This window comes from Hemiscyllium ocellatum, chromosome 16 (assembly GCF_020745735.1).
Source record: "Hemiscyllium ocellatum isolate sHemOce1 chromosome 16, sHemOce1.pat.X.cur, whole genome shotgun sequence".
Lineage (NCBI taxonomy): Eukaryota > Metazoa > Chordata > Chondrichthyes > Orectolobiformes > Hemiscylliidae > Hemiscyllium > Hemiscyllium ocellatum.
The window spans coordinates 41,981,894-42,006,105 of record NC_083416.1 but is presented as its reverse complement, the minus strand read 5'-3'; the positions used below and the strand labels follow the sequence as shown (position 1 = coordinate 42,006,105).

At 43.2% G+C, this 24,212-nt stretch overlaps 1 protein-coding gene across 7 annotated transcripts in view; it reads left to right on the top strand.

Moving 5' to 3' along the window:
- LOC132823387 (protein phosphatase 3 catalytic subunit alpha-like) overlaps positions 1–24,212 on the top strand; it is a 430,022-nt gene that overhangs the window by 310,993 nt on the left and 94,817 nt on the right. For all 7 annotated transcript variants that reach the window (XM_060837153.1, XM_060837149.1, XM_060837148.1 and 4 more), the window contains 3 exons: positions 872–983; positions 19,900–20,045; positions 21,014–21,153. In XM_060837153.1, the coding sequence (XP_060693136.1) occupies positions 872–983; positions 19,900–20,045; positions 21,014–21,153 (398 nt within the window). The remainder of the gene's footprint in view (positions 1–871; positions 984–19,899; positions 20,046–21,013; positions 21,154–24,212) is intronic.

Genomic DNA, 24,212 nt, shown 5'->3' with positions numbered 1-24,212 from the left:
GCTCCTGGGCTTGAAAATAATTTTTAATAAATATTTTTATGATTGCAAACTGCTAATCTAGGAGACTGTATCATTCAGTGAAAAACAGGCATCATATAGAACAATTAAAGTGATTTTTCATTACATTGAGCATTGCTTCCCTCTCTTTATTCTATATTATAACAGCTGAGAAGTTGCTGCTATTTTAAGGTAACCTTGAAGTTAAATTGTAATAACTTAGCAAAGATTCTTTTAGACTTATTTTCTATCCTATAACCATGAAAGTGCTACTTAAAAATAGACTACCTGCACATAATGATCTAAACCACGTCAACCTGTTCCAGTTAAATAGTCAAAGGACAAAATGCAAATTGAAATACTTGTATTGTTCTGGCTGGTCTCCCTCATTCTCCTCTCTATTGTGGGGAAAGTGTAGAAGTCCTAATATTTGATTTTAAACTACTGACCTAAGAGACTGCTTTATTCATGAGGAGAGAGACATACACAATATTTGCAGTATTAAACTGTTTCTTTAGTGCATTGAAAATCAAATTTTGTGACTTTCTACCTGATCTTTTTGGTGTTCATGGTAGTGAAGAAACGATCATTGTGTGAGACATTGAGTGAATTCAAAATGTAGTTTCAACATATGAATGCTTCATTACAAATAATATTTAACAAACATTAAAATTAGTAGCGATATAACATTTGATAAATGAACCTTTTCAGATACAAAGAGCATTAATGAGGGTGAATAAAAGCTAGCATGTTGATTGATATTGAATGCATTTGTTTATTGTCATGGTATTAGAGAATTTTAAATATATACATATTATATAGGTGTTTTTATTACTATTCTAAAATTAATTCCTGTTTATTTATTTCTTCGCAGTGCGTTTTATACCTGTGGTCATTGAAAATCCTATATCCAAAGACACTGTTTTTACTCCGTGGAAATCATGAGTGTAGACATTTGACAGAATATTTCACTTTCAAACAAGAATGTAAGTACCTTAACACCACAACAAAGGTTTTTAGCTAAAAGTTGAAGCCCATGAAATTAAAGACGAGTTAGTTTCAGAAATTGGTTGAAGAGCAAGAGATATAGAAGGTAGGGAAAATGGGCAACAACTCCAAGTGGCAGATTTAACTCGTACTATCTTCAGGACTTATGCTGGGACCATATTTATTAATAATCTGGATGATGGAATAGAAAGCTTCATATCCAAATTTGCCCTCCAGCAAAAGTGAAACTTTCATTTCAATACATGTTTCCTTTAGAGATATTTTTGGCTATGTTGCCCCTATAAGGGGTGATTCATGAGCTAATTAGTTTATTTGTTTATTTGAATTTCAGTACAATTCAAAGAGACACTTACTGACATTGATGAAGGGTTGTAGAGTTAGGAGCTATACATACATCACATATTTAATTATTGCAGTTGGTTAATGTGGTGGTTAGATACTAAAAAATATTCCTGCAAGGCTGCAGATGTTCTTAAACAACAGAACGTAAGTTTATTACACAAAAGAAATAAACAAACAAATCTATATATAGAAGATATTTAGAAAAATCTGAACACAAGCATCAAAACAAATTTCAACCTGTTTTCCAACACCATCCATTACATAAACTCAATCGAAGAAAAATATCACTTCTATTTCAACTTTTTAATTATTGACTGAACTGACACTTGCCAGTTTCTTTCCCTTACATTCCTGAGATGCTTTGTTACTACTTTCCAAGTTTACTAGCATGAACGTTTCACAAATCTGGTGGCCTGAATTTTCCCAATTCTAACAACAAGACCATTTCTATATATGCTGTCTTAGCTGGGGAACTCCGCACTGAAAACCTTCATTGGAGTGGCTGGTGTTATGGACCAGACCAGACCCTCTCAAGATATTTTAAGAAAGTAGTCCAAATCCTAACTTTGTCTTATTTTAAAGGTAGATGTGAAGTACATGTTCCAGATGTGATGCGACTGGTCAATCTGCTCAATGTTAAGCAAAATACAATTTATTTAAACACTATAGTTAGAATACAAACAAAAGAAAGAGGAATTTAGATTAACTTAACTACTGGAACACTTATCCAATTAATAGATACAGTCCTATTACTAAATACCTCTTCCAATGTAGTAACATGCCATAAACACACCCCTTGGCAAAAAGGCAAATTCAAACACAGATTCTGGATGTGGGTTTGCTCACGGAGCTGCAAGGTTCATTTTCAGATGTTTCGATACCATACTGGGTAACATCATCAGTAAGCCTCCGGATGAAGCACTGACTACATTGTTAGAAGAACCAAAGACAAATACACCAAACAGCACCAACTTCACCAGCAAGGACAATGTCATCAAGTTAGTGGACCTATGCCTTGCCACCCATTTCACCTTCAACAACAAAACCTACAGACAAACCAATGGAACACCCATGCGATCTTCGATATCAGGGTTCTTAGCAGAGGCAGTAATGCAGAGACTTGAACAAACATGTCTGCCAACCATCCAACCCAAACTTTGGGTTTGCTATATGGATGACCCCTTTGTCATTACTAAACAAAACAAATTAGAGGAAACCTTCAAAACCATCAATAATACCCTTACTGGCATAAAATTCATTAAAGAGGAGGAAGACAACAACAACTGCCATTTCTAGGTGGCGCAGTAGAGTGAACAGCCAATGGGGATCTTCAAACCAGCGTCTACAGGAAAATAATACATACTGACCAAATATTGAACTACAGGAGCAATCGTCCCAACACCCACAAATGAAGCTGCATGAGAACATTATTTCAATGAGCCACCACATACTGCAGCACACAGGAACTACATAGAGCAGAGGAAAGTCACCTATACAGTGTATTCAAAAAAGAATGGGTACCCAATGAACACAGTCCACCGATTTCTCAGCAACAAACCTCAACAAGCAGACAAAACATGTCCAAAAACCCTAGCCACTCTCCCCTACATCAAAGATATCTCGGAAATGACTGTCAGATTAGTCAGACCTTTTGGCATCATGGTAGCCCACAAACCCATCAACACACTAAAACAGCAGCTAATGAACTTGAAAGACCCTATATAGACAACAAGCAAAATTAATGTCATTTACAAAATACCTTGCAAGAACTGTAACAAACACTACATTGGACAAACAGGCAGAAAACTAGCCACGAGAATACATGAACATCAATTAGCCACAAAAATACATCACCCACTTTCACTAGTATACTTACACACAGATGAGGAAGAACACCGCTTCAACTGGGACAACACATCCATCCTAGGACAAGCCAAACAGAGACACACAGAAGAATTCCTAGAAGCATGGCATTCCAACCGGAACTCTATCAACAAACACATTGACTTGGATCCCATTTACCACCCCCAGAGAAAAAGAACAGGAAATGGCATAATCACAGGAAATGGCATCACCAACCCAAGGAAACCGAAACACATAAATAGAAAGCAGGCCATGCTATCAGTGCCTCATCCGGAGGTTCACTGATGTTGTTACCTAGTATGAAGAAATGTCTGAAAATGAACATTGCAGCTCCACTGAGTCCCTCTCTCACAGCATCCCCCCTCCCCAGGTCATCTCCTCTGCCCTGAAGCTCTTCAGCCACGTCCTGAGACAAACTCGCTACTCCAGCCACATCTCTTTCCTCAGCACCTGCCTACGGAACAGACTGACCCCGCATGGACTTCGGACTACATTCAAATCAACACAATTTGGACCCAACCAGGACAACCTGTACCTGCAACAAATCTGAAGCCTCCAACAACAGATCTCCCTCCGGATCCTCCGCTCCATGCTTCAAGCCATGCGCCGCCACCTACACTTCCTGCAGTCAGTCCTGCCCCAGCTCAGGACAACACTCTCACAGACCTACAAAGGACCTTTGCTGTTCTTCATCCTCAGAAGGATTCATACACTGAACAAACGTTTTTTCCTAGTCGTATCGAATATCAAAGAAAGTAAATACAAAAAACTTTCATGAACTCACCCCCACACTCCAGATTCCTCGACCGTTCCAGAACCTTCTCGCGACCTCCGGAACAGCTCGTGCGTCATTGCCCACGTGGCCGCTGCAGCCACCACTGCCGCGGCGAACGGTGATGTCACTTCCGCATCCACTGCCGCACGGACAACAGACACCACCGACCATGCAGCCTTCACAATTGCCGCTCAGACAACCACCTCCACGATCGCCAGGAAGACCATCGCCGACACATACGCAGCTGTCGCAGGATCCACGGCCACTGGGACCAGTGCAGTTTCTGACCGGCGTGCTACTTCCGCCCCTGGAGTGGCCATTGCCACAGCCACTTCTGCCCCCAGTGATGTCACTCACCTGCTCAAGGAGCACGCCGCCCCCACATCGATCTCCGCCCCCATGACCGACTCCGCCCCCACTCCCAGCTCCAGCCCCACACCAGGTCCTAGCTCCCAGTCATGCCATATTTTCAGTAACCCTCCAGATCTCCCCCTCTCTGAGGATGAACGATCATTCCTCAGCAGAGGCCTCACCTTCATCCCCCTACACTCCCGGATCAATGAGTTCTACATGCAGCTAGATATCGAGCATTTCTTCCACCGCCTTCACCTCTGCACCTACTTCTTCAACAAGGACTCTCGCCCACCCTCTGACGACCACTTCTCCTGCCTCCAACACACCCCATCCACCTGGACACCCCATGCTGGCCTCTTAACCGCCCTCGATCTCTTCATATCCAACTGCCACCGCGACATTGACCAACTCAACCTGTCCACCCCCTCACCCACTCCAACCTCTTACTCTCACAACACGCATCCCTCCACTCCCTCCGCTGCAACCCCAACCTCACCATCAAACCGGCAGATAAGAGAGGCGCAGTGGTAGTTTGGTGCACCGATCTTTACACCGCTGAGGCTAGATGCCAACTCGCAGACACGTCCTGTACTGCCCCCTTGACCATGACCCCACCTCACACCACCAAACCATCATCTCCCAGACCATCCATAACCACATCACCTCAGGGGATCTCCCATCCACCGCCTCCAACCTCATAGTCCCACAACCCCCCACCACCTGTTTCTACCTCCTACCCAAAATCCACAAACCTGACTGCCCCGGCCGACCCATTGTCTCAGCCTGCTCCTGCCCCACCAAACTCATTTCTGCATACCCCGACACTGTCCTGTCCCCCATAGTCCAAGAACTTCCCACCTACGTTCGGGACACCACCCACGCCCTCCACCTCCTCCATGGTTTTCACTACCCCAGCCCCTAACGCCTTATCTTCACGATGGACATGCATTCCCTATACACTTCCATCCCCCATCACAAAGACCTCCAAGCCCTCTGCTTCTTCCTCTGCCGCCAACCCAACCAGTACCCTTCTACTGACACCCTCCTTCGACTCACTCTTAACAACTTTTCCTTCCAATCCTCCCATTTCCTCCCAACCAAAGGAGTAGCCATGGGCACCTGCATGGGCCCCAGCTATGCCTGCCTCTTCGTCGGATATGTGGAACAGTCCATCTTCTGCAGCTACACTGTCATCACCCCCCACCTTTTCCTCCGCTACATCGATGATTGTATTGGCGCTACCTCATGCTCCCACGAGGAGGTTGAACAGTTCGTCCACATTACTAACACATCCCAACATGACCTCAAATTTACCTGGACCAGACTCAGACTCCTCCCTCCCCTTCCTACACCTCTCCATTTCTACCTCGGGTGACCGACTCAACACAGACATTTACTATAAACTGACCAACTCCCACAGCTACCTAGATTACACCTCGTCCCACCCTGCCCCCTTTGAAAACACCATCCCATATTCCCAATTCCTCCGCCACTGTAGCATCTGCTCCCAGGAGGACCAATTCCACTACTGAACAACTCAAATGGCCTCCTTCTTCAAAGACCGCAATTTCCCCTCCAACATGGTCGACGACGCTCTCCATTCCCACACCTCTGCCCTTGAACCCCGCCCCTCCAATCACCACCAGGACAGAACCCCACTGGTCCTCACCTTCCACCGCACCAACCTCCGGATACATCGTATCATTCTCCATCATTTCCGCCACCTCCAGACAGACCCCACCACCAGGTATATATTTCCCTCTCCACCCTATCAGCATTCAGGAGAGACCACTCCCTCCATGACTCCCTCGTCAGGTCCACACCCCCCACCAAGCCAACCTCCACTCCTGGCACCTTCCCCTGCAACCGCAAGAAGTGCAAAACTTGCGCCCACACCTCCCCCCTCACCTCCCTCCAAGGCCCCAATGGATCCTTCTATATCCGTTGCAAATGCACCTGCACCTCCACACACATCATTTACTGTATCTGCTACACCTGATGTGGCCTCCTCTATATTGGGGAGACAGGCCGTCTACTTGCAGAACGTTTCAGGGAGCACCTCTGGGACACCTGTACCAACCAACCCAACCACCTCGTGGCAGAACATTTTATCTCCCCCTCCCACTCCGCCAATGACATGCAGGTCCTTGGCCTCCTCCATCGCCAGACCCTGGCCACATGACGCCTGGAGGAAGAGCGCCTCATCTTCCGCATAGGAACCCTCCAACCACACGGGATGAATGCAGATTTCTCCGGCTTCCTCATTTTCCCTCCCCCCACCTTATCTCAGTCCCAACCCTTGGATTCAGCACCGCCCTCTTGACCTGCAATCTTCTTCCTGACCTCTCCGCCCCCACACCCTCTCCGGCCTATCACCCTCACCCTCACCTCCTTCCACCTATCGTATTCTCAGCGCCCCTCCCCCAAATTCCCTCCCCCTACCTTTTATCTCAGCTGGCTTGGCACACCACCTCATTCCTGAAGAAGGGCTTATGCCCGAAACGTCAATTCTCCTGCTCCTCGGATGCTGCCTGGCCTGCTGTGTTTTTCCAGCACCACATTTTTCAACTTCCAGCTCAACGAGCATACCTACATCCAGAACCTCAATCTGAGCTACAAATCTCCTCAAAACACAGATTCTCACATGCAGTTCTCTAATCCAGGAGGAAGAAACCTCAAGAGAAATTTTAGAGAAAGTAACAGCTAGGAATCATTCATTGAAGCTTCCAACTCCTCTAAGACCCCAAACAGCTTCTGAGGCCACTGAAAAAAACAAAACCCAGAAATCTTGATCTGTGAGAGATGGCCACACCCATTCAAGCTGTTTAAATAAAACCCAAGGCCTCCTCAGCTTTCTAAAGTCATAAACATAGTCATGGTCACAGAAGTGTACAGCATGGAAACAAACCCTTCAGTTTAACTTGTCTCTTCCAACCAGACATCCCAACCTAATCTAGTCCCACTTGCCAGAACCCGGCCCATATCTCTCCAAACCTTTCCTATTCATTTTAAATGGTAAATTGTACAAGCCTCCATCATTTCCACTGGCAGCTCATTCCATACATGTACTACCCTCTGCATGAAAACGTTGCTCCTTAGGTCTCATATATTTCTCCACTCATGCTAAACCTATGCCCTGGACTCCCCCACCCCAGGGAAAAGACTTTGTCTATTTATCCTATCTATCCCCTCATGATTTTATAAGCCTCTATAAGGTCACCCCTGAGCCTGTGATGCTCCAGGGAAAAAAGCCCCAGCCTCTTCAGCCTTTCCCAAAGCTCAAATCTTCCAACCCTGGCAACATCCTTGTAAATCTCTTCTGAACCCTTTCAAGTGTCACAACATTGTATTATGAGACCAGAATTGCCCGCAATATTCCAAACGTGGCCTAACCAATGTCCTGTACAGCTGCAACATGACCTCCCAGCTCCTGTACTCAACACTCTGACCAATAAAGCAAAACATACCAAACGCCTTCTCACTATCCTATCTACCTATGAATCTACTTTCAAGGAGCTATGAACCTGCACTCCAATGTCTCTTCGTTCAGCAATACTCCCGAGGACCTTACCATTAAGTGTATGAGTCCTGCTAATTTTTTTTCTCAAAATGCAACACCTCGCATTTATCTAAGTTAAACACCATCTGCGACTCTCAGAATATTGGCCCATCTGATCAAAATCCTGTTGTAATCTGAGATAACCTTCTTCACTGTCAAATTGTGGTGTCATCTGCAAACTTACAAATTATACCTCCTATGCTCACATCCAACTCATTCATATAGATGACGAAAAGTAGTGGACCCAGCACCAATCCTTGTGGCAATCCACTGGTCACAGGCCTCTAATTTGAAAAACAACCCTCCACTACCACCCTCTGTCTTCTACCTTTGAGCCAGTTCTGTATCCAAATGGCCAGTTCTCCCTATATTCCATGAGATCTAACCTTGCTAACCAGTCTCCCATGGGGAACCCTGTTGAATGCCTTACTGGAGTCTATATAGATCACATCTACCACTGTGCCCTCATCAATCCTCTTTGTTACTTCATCAAAAAACTCAATTAAGTTCGTGAGACATGATTTTTTTACTTAAGCTATCTTCAATAGTCAGTTCTATGCTTCTGCCTTTCAACCTTGCTTCAAAAAAGCCATGGCAAAATAACCTTTAAAGTAACAGCCTCGTCACACTAGTTCCTCTGAACATGTGTCTCCAATGAGAAGAAAATGTTTTATCTTCTGAAATGAACTGTGGATTCTTCAAAATTAAAGCATTGACTTTTCTGTTTGATTGTTAGAACAAAAATAATTGACTTAATGTTGTTGATTCTGTTGATAATAAACTTGAGAGAAAGTGAGGACTGCAGGCGCTGGAAATCAGAGTAAAAAAGTATGGCGCTAGAAAATCACAACAGGTCAGGCAGCGTCCGAGGAACAGGAGAGTCACCATTTCACGTATAAGCTCTTCATCAGGAATGTTGGGGGGAAGGGGGTTGAGAGATAAGTAGGAGAGCGGGGGAAAGGTAGCTGGGAAGGCAATAGGTAGATGCAGGTGGGGCTTGATGGTAATAGGTCAGAAGGGAGGGTAGAGTGGATAGGCACAAAGGAAGATGGACAGGTAGGACAGTTCAAGAGAGCAATGTTGAGTTGGAGGGTTGTATCTGAGATGAGGTGGGGGAAGGGGAGATAAGAAAACTGATCAAGTTGATGTTGATGCCATGTGGTTGAAGGGTCCCAAGGTGGAAGATGAGGCATTCTTCCTCCAGGCATCAGATGTCTTGGATTTAGTGGTGGAGGAGGCCCAGGACTTGCATCTCCTTGGCAGAGTGGGAGTTGGAGTTGGAGTTGGAGTTGAAGTGATCAGCCAAAAGGCAGTCGGGTTGGTTGGTGCGTGTGTGTCCCGAGATGTTCCCTAATACGTTCAACAAGTTGGTGTCCTGTCTCCCCAAAGTAGAGGAGACCACATCAGGAGCAACAGACACAATAGATGTGGTGTTTGGATGTGCAGGAAAGTCTCTGCCAGATGTGAAAAGATCCTTTGGGACTTTGGACAGAGGTGAGGAGGAAGATGTGGGCACAGGTTTTACTCCTTTTGCGGCGGCAAGGGAACATGCTGGGGTAGAGAGTGGGTTGGTGAGGTGTGTGGACCTAACGTGGGATTCATGGAGATGATAATCTCTGTGGAATGCAGATAGGGGTGGGGAGGGAATAATATCTCTGGTGGTGAGGCCTGATTGTAGGTAGTGGAAGTAGCAGAGGATAATGCGCTATTTCTGGAGATTAGTGGTCTGAAAGGTGAGGCCCGGTGTGGGTTCTATTCTTGTTATGATTGAAGGGGTGAGGTTCAAGGGCTAAGGTGCAGGAAGTGGAGGAGATACACTGGAGGACATTGTTGATCATGTAGGAGGGGAAATTGTGGTCCTTGAAACAGGAGGCCATCTGAGATGTTCTGGAGTGGAATTGCACTTCCTGGGAGCAGATACGGCGGAGGCGGAAGAATTGGGAGTAAGGGATAGTGTTTTTTACAGGGTGGGAGTGTGAGAGGAGGTGTAGTCCAGGTAGCTGTGGGAGTCGGTGGGTTTGTACTAGATTTCCATGTTGAGTTGGTCGCCAGAGATGGAGATGGAGAGGCCCAGGAAGGGAAGGGAGGTGTCCAAGATGGTCCAGGTGAACTTGAGGTCATCATTAAGGTGTTTGTGAAGTTGATGAAAAGTTCAACCTCCTCATGGGAGCATGAGGTGTCACCAATACAGTCATTAACATAGCGGAGGAAAAGGTGGTGGATGGTGCCAGTTTGACTGCGGAAGATGGACTGTTCCACGGGTATCCGACAAAGAGGCAGGCATAGCTGGGGCCCATGTGGATGCCTATGGATACCCCTTTGGTCTAAAGGAAGTGGGAGGATTTGAAGGCGATGTTGTTGCGGGTGAGGTCTCGAATGAGTATAGAGGCCTTCGCCATAGCAGGTGGATGTCTATAGGGACTGAATGTTCATGGTGAACATGAGGCGTTGAGGGATGGGGGAGCGAAAGTCAGGGAGGAGGTGGAGGGCATGGGTGATGTCCCGAACATTATGTGGAGAGTTCCTGGACCAAGGGGGACAAGACAGTGTCAAGATATGAGGAGGTATATTTGGTGGGGCAGGTGCAGGCAAAGACGATGGATTGACCGGGGGAGTCAGGTTTGTGGATTTTGAGTAAGTAGTAGAACTGGGACATTGAACTTCTCTTCCACCATCCCTGCCTCCGCACTTATGTTTTCCATTGGGACTCCCACCCAACCTCCAAGGAACCCTTCTCCCATCTCCAACATACTCCATCCACTTGGACCCCCTTCCTGATCTGTTACCTGCCCTTGATCTCTTCATCTCCAACTGCCACTGTAACATTGACCACCTCAATCCGTTCACCCCTCTCACACCCCCACCTCTCACCCTCGCAACACGCAGCCCTCCACTCCTCTCCAACCCCAGCATCACCATCAAACCAGTGGACAAGGGTGTTTCGGGTGGGGGTGGAGGGAGAGGGGCGGTGTGTGTGCACAGTGGTAGTTTGGTGCATCAATCTCTATGCCGCAGAAGCCAGGTGACAACTCATGGACACCTCCTCCTACTTCCCCCTCAAACAAGACCTCAACTCCCATCACTAAACCATCATCTCCCAGACAATCCACAACCTCGTTGCCTCAGGGGACTTCCCATCCACAGCCTCCAACCTCATAGTCCTTGATTCCCGTATTGAGCTGAAAATGTGTTGCTGGTTAAAGCGCAGCAGATCAGGCAGCATCCAAGGAACAGGAAATTCTACGTTTCGGGCACAAGCCCTTCTTCAGGAATGAGGAAAGTGTGTCCAGCAGGCTAAGATAAAAGGTAGGGAGGAGGGACTTGGGGGAGGGGCGATGGAGATGTGATAGGTGGAAGGAGGTCAAGGTGAGGGTGATAGGCCGGAGTGGGGTGGGGCGGAGAGGTCAGGAAGAAAATTGCAGGTTAGGAGGGCGGTGCTGAGTTCGAGGGAATCGACTGAGACAAGGTGGGGGAAGGGGAAATGAGGAAACTGGAGAAATCTGAGTTCATCCCTTGTGGTTGGAGGGTTCCCAGACGGAAGATGAGGCACTCTTCCTCCAACCGTCGTGTTGTTATTTTCTGGCGATGGAGGAGTCCAAGGACCTGCATGTCCTTGGTGGAGTGGGAGGGAGAGTTAAAGTGTTGAGCCACGGGGTGGTTGGGTTGGTTGGTCCGGGTGTCCCAGAGGGTTTCCTGAAGCGTTCCGCAAGTAGGCGGCCCGTCTCCCCAATATAGAGGAGGCCACATCGGGTGCAGCGGATGCAATAGATGATGTGTGTGGAGGTGCAGGTGAATTTGTGGTGGATATGGAAGGATCCCTTGGGTCCTTGGAGAGAGGTAAGGGAGGAGGTGTGGGCGCAAGTTTTGCATTTCCTGCGGTTGCAGGGGAAGGTGCCGGGATTGGAGGTTGGGTTGGTGGGGGGTGTGGACCTGACGAGGGAGTCACGAAGGGAGTGGTCTTTGCGGAACGCTGATAGGGGAGGGGAGGGAAATATATCCCTGGTGGTGGGGTCCGTTTGGAGGTGGCGGAAATGACGGCGGATGATACGCTGTATACGGAGGTTGGTGGGGTGGTAGGTGAGAACCAGTGGGGTTCTGTCCTGGTGGCGGTTGGAGGGGCGGGGTTCAAGGGCGGAGGAGCGGGAAGTGGAGGAGATGGGAAGGCAGGTATATAGCATCAGCATCCGTGAAGCAGTTAATAGCACCAACATTGTGGAAGTATGGAAAAGAAACTGGAGAAAGGAATGTGAACCATATCAAGGCCAAGGACCACTTTCACCTCCCAGAGACAACCGCCAAATGTGTTGTCAGAGACACAGCTTCAGAATTGGGTTCATCAGCCACAAGGACCCACAAAATGCATGGCCAGTGGATTCTGAGGTGGACAGTTGTACAGGTTAGTAGGTGATTGCCAATGATTGGCTTGAGCTTTTTTTGTCATGTACTCGTTTACTATTCTCAATAAACACTCAAAAGGTCTTGACAATGGGATATGTATTTGATTCAGGACAGGTGGTAACCTCTTCAACTTAGAAAAATACAAGCCTTGCATAAAAGGTAATGAGCGGGGACTGAGTGCAACCTTACTTACAGATGACTGCTCTCTGATTGCTATTAATCCAGAGGACATTTAACTTATTGTTAATTGCTTTGTCCCAGTTTTGGAATACTTGAACATTACAATAAGTCTGTAATGAAAAAGAAATATCATGTATCAACCAGTCCTTGACCACATGCTCCAAGGTCCTGTAGCCACTACCAACACCATATCCTCCCTGTTCCATCAGATTTCTTTCTATCTTCTCCACTAGTACTACATTGGATGGCAAAATTAATCATTATCTAACAAAGTAAAGCTCAATTTGACAGGCTGCCTCACAGACTTTGGAAGGCACATGGTATTTGTCTCAGAACAAATACTAAAGTCTACCAACCTATGGTTCTTCCATAATTTATTTATGTTTGTAAAATTGGCAACCAGAAACATTACATCTTTGCTGTCTGAGATCTATTTTCAACATCAAATGGCAGGACAAAATTCCCAACTCCAAGATAGTTGCAAAATGTTGTGTACCTGGCATCGAAAGTATGCTTTGTCAGAACTCAACTTTGGTTCACATAGAGGATTCCTTGATACCAAAGACAGTGGCCTTTAGCCACCTGAAAATGGGTATCTGTACCAGAGGATGTCTCAAAAATAGGTATGAAAACAATTATATCAAAGGTTAGAAGTGGGTATGTTCAGCAATGATTGCAGAACTTTCAGCATCATTTGCAACTCCTCAAATACTGAAGCAGTCCATGTTCAAATGCAATAGGATCTGGACAATATTCAGGTTTAGGCTGACAAGTGGCAAGCAACATTTGTACCACACAAATGCCAAGCAATAACCATCTCCTATGACTACTGTTTCTTGACATTTAGCGACATTGCCATCATTGCATTTGCTGCTATAAACATCCTGGTAGTTACCATTAACCAGAAACTCAACTGGATTCACAATACAAATACATTGGTTACGAGAGCAGGTCAGAGGCTAGTAACTAACTTCCTGAATGCCTCAAAACCTGTCATCCATCTATAAAGCACAAGTCAGGAATGTGGTGGAATATGTCCCACTTGCTTGGATGGACGCAGTTTCAACAACCCTCAAGAAGCTTGAAACCATCCCCAACAAAGCAGCCAAATTGATTGGTACCACATACAGAAATATCCACTTCGTATACTACTGATGCTCATGAGGAGCTGTGCATATAATCTAAAAGATGTAGTGCAGAAATTCACCAAGGATCATTAGACAGCAGCTTTCAAAGTCCAAGACCACTGACTCTAAAAGGACAAGAATGAGAGATAAATGGAAATACCACCACCTACAAGCTATTCATGATCCTGACTTGGAAATATATCACCATTCCTTCACTATCTCTGGATCAAAATTCTGAAATTCCCTCTCTAATGGCATTGTGCATTTACCAATAGCACGTAGACTGCGGTTCAAGAAGGTAACTCACCACAACCCTCTCAAGAGAAACTAAGAACAAGCAGAAAATGCTGGCCTGCCAGTGATGCCTACATTCAATGAGTGAATAATCTGAAAACCAACCTCAGTTTACAAGCTGGATCACATTACATGGGACAACACAAACCTGGTCAGACCCAGATGGAGTAGCCTCTCTCATCAATATTTTAGGAGGACAGAGATAATATTTTCTGAACAAGTGTGTGCAATGCAAAGCCAATACTTCCACCCATTACTCCAGCACTGACTTCATAAGCAGATTTATCATTGCTTATGCAAGTAGAACCTTGGTCTGATGTCATGCAAGAGACAACAGCAACCCACAGGCAGATTGTAAACGTTTTTGCTGAGCACTCAAAAATCATAGGAGAATTCACTGTATGTACAAGCAGACCGAAGTCTGTCTGAAATTCAACCTTTACCAGTTAAATGCCTTTTAAAAAATATTTTGCTATTTTTACAACCAAAGTGAATAACCTAACATTTCTCTTTAAAATATAGCATCTGTCACTTTGTTACCCACTCCCTGTCTATATTTCTTTGGCACTATTGTGTCCTGTTCACAACTTACATTCTCACCTAGATTTTTATCATCAGCAAATTTAGATACATTACCTTCTGCCTCTTTGGTTTAAATTATTAATATGGAATACAAATACCTGAGGCCCTGTCACCAATGTATGCAGCACTCCACTATTCAGCCTGCAAAATTGGAAATATCCCATTTATCTGTCCCCTTCACTTTTTGTCTAGTAACCAAACCTCTATCCATGTTACCATGTCAACCCAAGTCCAACAGCATTTAAATGTTTCATGGCATCTGATTAAAAGCAATTTGATAATCCAATCAGCTACATTTACTGGTTCCTTTTTAATCTATCATTCTGGTTGTATCCTTCATGACTCCAATGAATACATCAAGTGTAATTTTTCTTTTGTCAAACCATATTAATTTTGTCTGACATACTATGTATTTCTATGTGTATTTTTAAAGGCTTCATGGTAGCTCAGTGGTTAGCACTGCTGCCTCACAATGCCAGGGACCCTGGTTTGATTCCAGCCAAGGCAGCTGTCCCTGTGGAGTTTCCCTGAGTCTAAGTGGCTTGTTCTGGTTTCCTCCAGCAGTTCCAAAGATGTGGAAGTTAGATGGATTAGCTGTGCTAATTTCCCCATAGGTGCATTAGCCAGGGGAATTATAGAGTAGGGGATGGATTTGTTTGGACTGAATGGCCTGTTTCCACACTGTAGGGATTCTATGTTCAATATCGAATGTATGCATAGTTATTTGAAACTGTAATGAGTTGTTTGTTTTTCACCTGAATTTTGAGGCTAGTATTGTGTTTAGAAATATAATATTTAATTAATCACATTTGCTGTGTAGACATCACAGAAGGATTCATTTGAAAAATATTTATAAGTTTTAAGATTTGAGAAAGATGATATCAGAGGTCATCATCGTTGAAAGCTGACCACAGAGCCTACAGGTTGGTCTGATGTTCGTCAAATGAATTTCTTTCAAGTAAGGCTATAGAAAAGTTTCTGAACTGTCACCACAGAAAAGTGACATTTCCTGAAGCTTGCATCCCCCATGGTCTATAAACCAGCTGGAGTCACATCCTGACTGATTCTGTCTTAATTATTTTGCATGAAAGAGCATGATTCGCTCCATAGAAGTAAGAAAGTAATGTCGGGGCTACAAGTGAAGAGATGTGGCATTGGAATGTGAGGCAGGATCTTGCTCCAGCATGACCGTGTGACCATTTCCTCAATATCCTCTTGTTGATGTCATCAGCATTGTCCATGAAAAGCAATTTCTCTTTTTCCTCATGTTCTCAATTTCTTCTTCCTCTTCATCAGTCACAGTGAAGAAATTACAGTAGGTGAGGAGACACCCTGAGATTTTAATGGGCTGGATTTGATCACAAGCCTTGGGACGCCTGCATCAGTGCCAGTTGCCTGCAAGACCAGTTCAGCAATATTTTTGGAGGCAGCCAGTTAATTGACCACCTTTGATTTTACCATCATATTCAGGAGTTTGGGCAAATGCTGCCAGTCCAATCAGAGGGCCAGCAAATCTAAAAATGTAATGCCTCAAAATGTAGCAACCTAGGATGTATGAGTGTTGGAGAAGGCTATGTGGGATGAAGGGTAATTCCCACCAGGGAGCATTGGAGTCACAGAGATTGTCATTCCTGGTCTCAGAGCTCTCTTTTGAGGATACAACCTCCACTTCTGGCTCCCTGAATAGCCACAGAAAGGGCATATCCCTGAGGTGGGGAGGTGGCCCTGAAAGGTGCTTCCATAGAGAAGACTAACTTATTGAAATGGGCTGTCTGCCTCCATATTGTAGCCAGCCAATCCAGCTCACAACTCACTGCTGAGAAATGTCTGGTGCAGTTATCTGCTATTTTACTGGTCATCCAAGCCTCCTAACCTACCATTTAAAATATTGCCTGAAGAGTTAGAGATATATGAAACTTAATGGCTGAATGCAGCTCATTGGGATATCATTGCAACCAACTCCGTGTTTACCTACTGATTTTCTGTGTCCCTCAGATCTTGCCCTCTATCACAGAGTCATAGAGATGTACAGCATGGAAACAAATCCTTCGGTCCAACACGTCCATGCCGACCAGATATCCCAACCCAATCCAGTCCCATTTGCCAGCACCCGGCCCATATCCCTCCAAACCGTTCCAATTCATATACCCACCCAAATGCCTCTTAAATGTTGCAATTGTACCAGCCTCCACCACTTCCTCTGGCAGCTCATTCCATACACGTACCATCCTCTGTGTGAAAAAGTTGCCCCGTAGGTCTCTTTTATATCTTTCCCCTCGCACCCTAAACCGATGCCCTCTAGTTCTGGACTCCCCAACTTCCGGGAAAAGACTTTGCCTACTTATCCTATCCATGCCCCTCATGATTTTATAAACCTCTATAAGGTCACCCCTCAGCCTCTGATGCTCCAGGGAAAACATCCCCAGCCTGTTCGGCCTCTCCCTATAGCTCAAATAGCAACATGCTTTAAAATCTTTTTTGAACCCTTTCAAGCTTCACAACATCTTTCCGATAGGAAGGAGACCAGAATTGCACACAATATTCTAACAGTGGCCTAACCAATTTCCTGTACAGCCGCAACATGACCTCCCAACGCCTGTACTCAATACTCTGACCAATGAAGGAAAGCATACCAAACACCTTCTTCACTATCCTATCTATCTGCGACTCCACTTTCAAGGAGCTCTCTTTTTTCAGCAACACTCCCCAGGACCTTACCATTAAATGTATAAATCCTGCTAAGATTTGCTTCCCCAAAATGCAGCACCCGACATTTATCTGAATTAAACTCCATCTGCCACTTCTCAGCCCATTGGCCCATCTGGTCAAGATCCCGTTGTAATCTGAGGTAACCCTCTTCTCTGTCCACTACACTTCCAATTTTGGTGTCATCTGCAAACTTACTAACTGTACCTTTTATGCTTGCATCCAAATCATTTATGTAAATGACAAAAATTAGAGAACCCAGCACCGATCCTTGTGGTACTCCACTTGTCAGAGGCCTCCAGTCTGAGAAACAACCCTCCACCACCACCCTCTGTCTTCTACCTTTGAGTCAGTTCTGTATCCAAATGGCTAGTTCTCCCTGTATTCCATGAGATCTAACCTTGCTAATCTGTCTCCCATGGGGAACCTCGTCGAATGCCTTACTGAAGTCCATATAGATCACATCTACTGCTCTGCCCTCATCAATCCTCTTTGTTACTCCCTCAAAAAACTCTATCAAGTTTGTGAGACATGATTTTCCATCCATACAACCATGTTGACTATCCCTAATCAGTCCTTGCCTTTCCAAATACATGTACATCCTGTCCCTCAGGATTCCCTTCAACAACTTGCCCACCACCGACGTCAGGTTCACTGGTCTATAATTCCCTGGCTACCCTTCTTAAATAGTGGCGCCACATTAGCCAACCTCCAGTCTTCCGGCACCTCAACTGTGACTATCGATGATACAAATATCTCAGCAAGAGGCCTAGCAATCACTTCTCTAGCTTCTCACAGAGTTCTCGGGTACATCTGATCATGTCCTGGGGATTTATCCCCTTTTATGCATTTCAAGACATCCAGCACTTCCTCCTCTGTAATATGAACATTTTTCAAGATGTCACCATCTATTTCCCTACAGTCTATATCTTCCATATCCTTTTCCACAGTAAATACTGATGCAAAATGCTCATTTAGTATCTCCTCCATTTTCTGCAGCTCCACACAAAGGCCGCCTTGCTGGACTTTGAAGGGCCCTATTCTCTCCCTCGTTACCTTTTGTCCTTAATGTATTTGTAAAAACTCTTTGGATTCTCCTTAATTCTATTTGCCAAAGCTATCTCACATCCTCATTTTGCCCTCCTAATTTCCCTCTTAAATATACTCCTACTTCCTGTATACTCTTCTAAGGATTCACTCGACCTATCCTGTCTATACCTGACATATGCTTCCTTACTTTTCTTAACCAAACCCTCAATTTCTTTAGTCATCTAGCATTCCCTATACCTACCAGCCTTTCTTTTCACTCGAACAGGAATATACTTTCTCTGGATTCTCGTTATCTCATTTTTGAAGGTTTCCCATTTTCCAGCTGTCCCTTTACCTGCGAACATCTGCCCCCAATCAGCTTTCAAATGTTCTTGCCTAATCCTATCAAAATTAGCCTTTCTTCAATTTAGAACTTTTAGATCTGGTCTATCCTTCTCCATCATTATTTTAAATCTAATAGAATAATGGTCACTGGCCCCAAAGTGCTCCTCCACTGACACCTCAGTCACCTGCCCTGCCTTATTTCCCAAGAGTAAGTCAAGTTTTGCATTTCTCTAGTAGGTACATCCACATACTGAATCAGAAAATTGTGTTGTACACACTTAACAAATTCCTCTCCATCTAAACCCTTAACACTATGGCAGTCCCAGCCTATATTTGGAAAGTTAAAATCCCCTCCCATAACCACCCTATTATTCTTACAGATAGCTGAGATCTCCTGACAAGTTTGTTTCTCAATTTCCCTCTGACTATTAGGGGGTCTATAATACAATCCCAATAAGGTTATCATCCCTTTTTTATTTCTCAGTTCCACCCAAATAACTTCCCTGAGTGTATTTCTGGGAATATCCTCCCTCAGCACTGCTGTAATCAAAATTGCCACACCCCCCCCCCTCCTCATTTGCCTCCTCCTCCTCCCCCCCCCCACACCCCCTCACTTGCCTCCCTTTCTATCCTTCCTGTAGCATTTGTATTCTGGAACATTAAGCTGTCAGTCCTGCCCATCCCTCAGCCACATTTCTGTGATTGCTACGATATCCCAGTCCCATGTTCCTAACCATGCCCTGAGTTCATCTGTCTTCACTGTTAGGCCCTGTGCATTGAAATAAGTGCAGTTTAATTTATTAGTCCTAACTTGTCCCTGCCTGCTCTGACTGTTTGACTCACTTCTGTTCTCAACTGTACCAGTCTCAAATTGATCTCTTTCCGCACTATCTCCTTGGGTCCCACGACCACCTTACTAGTTTGAATCCTCCCGAGCAGCTGTAGCAAATCTGCCTACCAGTATATTAGTCCCCTTCCAATTTAGATGCAATCTGTCCTTCTTGTACAGGTCACTTCTACTCCAAAAGTAGGGTTTCATCCCTGAGATTTGTTAGGGTAAGATAGCTGAATGTCTGAAATGCCACTTTTGACTTCCTTTTCTCATGGACTTTGCCTAATTTGCACAAATAACTTTTGTGTAAATTGGATCAGTCTTACAATAGATGGCTAATCCACTATCAAGTTATAGTCCAAGTTGAAGTTGAAATTATTTTGAATAAAGGTCTTACCCATTATTCTTTTCTTGTTATGTAATTAAATAGAATCTTGCATGATTTATCATGCAAAACATTTAGACCTTCAGTATACAAAAATAAACATGGATTTCTTTTTTTCATCAGGTAAAATCAAGTATTCAGAACAGATATATGATGCGTGCATGGAAGCTTTTGACTGTCTTCCACTTGCTGCGCTGATGAACCAGCAGTTTCTTTGTGTACATGGAGGTCTTTCCCCTGAAATACACACCCTGGATGATATAAAGAAGGCGAGTTTTTCAATGTTATGGTTTAATATTTTATGAAGTGGTAAACTTATCTTTCTCTTTTCTTTTCAAAAGCTGTAAAACTAAAAAAAAAGAAAATCATAGGAACAATGATGAAAGAAATTGAAGAATTTACTGGCTTACACATGATTGATAGTGCCTGGATATTTAAAGTGTGTTTGCTAAATTAGTGAGGGATAGGAGGCCTAGAAAAACTGCTGTAATAGTCTAGAGGTCTGGTAATATAGACCAAACAAGCAGTTGTGTTCAATGAGAGATCTGCATCCACTGCTTCCTGCATCCCCAAAAGTGCTGATGGTGACAAGTGATTCAGTACTTGTGAGAGCAAACCTTTAATTGCATTATGTATATTGTGCATTAGGTGTATGACTCTTCCACACACTATGTTTGCTCGTAGTTTTAATGAGGAATAATATGTTAAGAGTGTTTAATCATCTTTAATTAAATGAGTTGTTTAATCACTATGCTCTCTGCTGTAGTTTGTGGCTGATAAACAACAAAACTGTGTGCAGAGAATCAGAAACGTGTCTCTTCATTGACTTGGAAAAATAATTGCTGAATCAGCAAGTGTTCCTGAAGAGTTCAAGTCGTTCACAATGTTGGGACTGAAATTCCTTTCATAAACCATCTTTTTTCTTTTAAGATCATCCTGAAGGGCTGAATTCTTGAATCAAATCTCAATGATTTCTGCAGCCACCTCCTTCATTGGCTTTCTATCCATTTTTCTTTATAGGTTTCTATTTAGCATCATATTAAAGCTACTCTATCAACACAATTTATTCATTTCTCATGAAGTGTAGACCATCTAAAGTACATGCAGAATGTATTTTCTGTGATTGGAAAATGTAATGAGCATTTAAAAAAATAAGTAGTGTGCTGACATCGAAATCAGGATGTTTTATACTCATTAGGTGCAGCAGGAGGAAAATGCAATGTGTTTCTTTTCACAGTTAGACAGATATAAAGAACCACCAGCTTTTGGTCCAATGTGTGATCTCTTATGGTCAGATCCTTTGGAAGACTTTGGAAATGAAAAGACACAGGAATATTTCAGTCATAATACAGTGAGAGGGTGCTCTTATTTTTATAGGTAAGTCCTTGAAATAATATTTATCAGTTTACATTATAAACGTGACAGAACTGATTATGATGGACAGTTGTATTTGAGCAATGATTAAGAGTGAGGTGAAATGCCAATAACTTGTAAGTATAATTTTTATAAGGGACCATTTCAAACCTATTCGCCTTCTTTGTTCTTTGTGTTCACTCAGAGGCAACTTGTTGCTGTAAGTCAGAATTAAAGGTACATCTTCTCTTCTATGAAATCCAACTTGGTGAAGTCTTAATTCCAGATGAATTCCAGAAGAATTCATGCAGACATTTTGAAATATTTAATGTTTTGCAACAACCATGATGATTGACAATGGCAATAGGAGATTTTAAAAACTATCACCCATGTTTTTTTCTGGCCATTGCAACTAAAACTAACTCAATCTAGTCTCAGTTAGTCTGACGTAGTCTTTTACTCACTGAAGTCATAGCTAGCGAAAGAAAAATGTTTGTAGTTGTTGAGGCCAGTTACCTCAACCACAAAATCTTATAATGAGAGTTCCACAATAGTGTGCTCAACTATATTCACCGGTCAAAAAGCAAAGTACTTCAGATACTGGAGATCTGAAATAAAAAGAAAGTGCTAGAGAAATTCAGCAGGCCAACTCTGTGGAGACAGTAACAGAGTTAATATTCAAAGTCCAATATGACCATTCTTCCATGATGGGAGGAACAGTAGCGAAATGTAAAAAGTAAAAGTTTTTTTGTGTTGAAACTTTTCAAAGGTTTTCAAGTAGCACTTCAATATAAAAGAGAATGCTGCTTTACAAATTAGAAAAATCATTGCCTCTCTTTCAAAATGTTAGCTAAAATAATTCAATGACAGAAGAGGAAATGACAGCAACATACTTGTTACAGGTTTCTGTGTAAAGAATGAAGCTATAAGTTTACAATTGCCCACTTGGACTGGAAAACATTTGATATATAATGTTTATGCCATCATAGTTTTCCCCCGTTCCAAACTTGAATATTATTTTCTTAACTAAATTTATTTCAGTATTTACTGTTGCTAAACCTGACAGTAAGGTCAACACAACCCATCTCAGAGCTGCAGAAAAACAAGCTTGTACAGTAAAAGCACTTTTGTAGAAAATTTACCTTGCATGCAAATATCTACTGACTGCCAATATATTTGTTTCTTCATGAGTATTTTATTACAGCTCAAAACAAGTCTTAAGATATTTTGCATTAGAGTGATTTATCATTTTAATGATTTTATTATTTTAATCATTTTATGAAAATAGCATGCGTGGAAAGAAATGAGAAAGGACCTTGAGGAAATAGAAATTTGAAAACAGCATTATTAAAAAAACTAAGAATCAGTTTTAAAGTTAAAAAAAGTGTTATGATTTAAAAAGCCTAAAATGAAAGAAACATATTATTCATAAGCTGAGGAAAAATGTGCACCATCATTTTCATCAAGAGGTGACAATAGTTTGCCACATCATCAAATATGGTATCATTGCCAGATTTTGAAATTTTATTCTGTATTTTTGTATACAAGTCATTTATTTACATATATAATAAAGTCCTAGAATTGACCCTTGGAGTATATTACTGCCTACCATGTTTCACTCTGAAAACAACTATTTACTCAACTCACTATTTTATGTCCTCAATTCAATGATGAACAAAGCTAACTTAATGATCTGCCTATTTCCATGAAGCATAATTCTGTTAAATTGCCTTTTGTATGGTATTTTGTCAAATGCTTCTTTAAAATCCACATGAATAATTGCAATTCTTTCAATAGCCGTCTTTCTTAGTTTATCAAAAAATTCCCTTCGAATAGAAACTTGGAGCAGGCTTAGATGATATAGTCATGGTTGATCCTTTATCTAAATGTCATATACCCACCATTTCCCTGTAGCCCTTGATGCCTTTAAAATCAAAAAAGAAAATTATCTCATGGAGACTATTTTAGTGAAGCATGGTAATGCAAATTTTCTTTTGTTCTAATTATTTGTTCAGGAATGCCATCTCCATATATTGCAGTGGTACCAACATGCCTCAGGATCTTTTTTTCCCCTCCCGTTCCCTCTGACTCCATCCCTTCATATAATCCTACTTCTTGCCATATGTTCACTATATTCTCTGACCTTTCCTTCTCTGTTGTTGAATGAACTGTGCCCAGCCAAAGATTTAGCTTTATCTTGTCATTTGTGCTTATTTCTTTGGACAGGAATCATCTCTGCCATGCAGACCTTTTTACCCATTTCCAAAACTACTCCTCCACCTGAACCCATCCCTCTAACTTTGTAACATCACTTAATTGTTTCATCAAGAACTGCTAATTGACATCGAACACCTTGGTTTCTGTGCTTCCCATCGTCCAGTCTACCTGTCTCTCTCTGAACTTCCAGCACTCAATTTCCTTGGGTCCAACCATAAATCTGTGATCAAACTGGCTGATAGTGTTATCATCTAGTGTGCTGACGCCTAACTTGCAGAGGCTGAGTGCCAGCTGTCATATATTTCTTTCCATCCCCTACTAGATCATGACCCTACCACTGAAAATAAGACTGTTATTTCTAGGCATGTCTCTCTGGTGATCTCCCCTCCGTAGCTTCCCACCTCATAGTCCCTCAACCCACACAGCCGGCATTTATTGTTATTCACAAAAAGGATTACATTGGCAGATCCATTTCTTCAGCTTGTTCCTAACCTTAATTAATGTTTTTTTTTCGCTACCTTGGCTCTATTATTGCCCCTTGATCACGCTTGCCCCATTTACTTTGTCTTAGCAATTGTTCTGATCCTTTATATTGGTTCCACAATTTCCAGTTTCATGGCTCTAGCTGCTTCCTCTTCACCAGTGATGTGCAATCTCTCTATGCATCTATTCCCCATCAGGATGGTTTTCTTCTTCCTTCTTGAAAAGAGATCTGCACAGTTTCCATCTATCTCTATCTCCTTCACCTGAATGACTTTGTTCTCACATTGAACAACTTCTCTTTTAGTTCATCCCACTTTCTTAAACCAAAGGTATGGTAATGGATGCTCACTTGGGTCCCAGCTCTGCCTATTCCCTGATGGGGT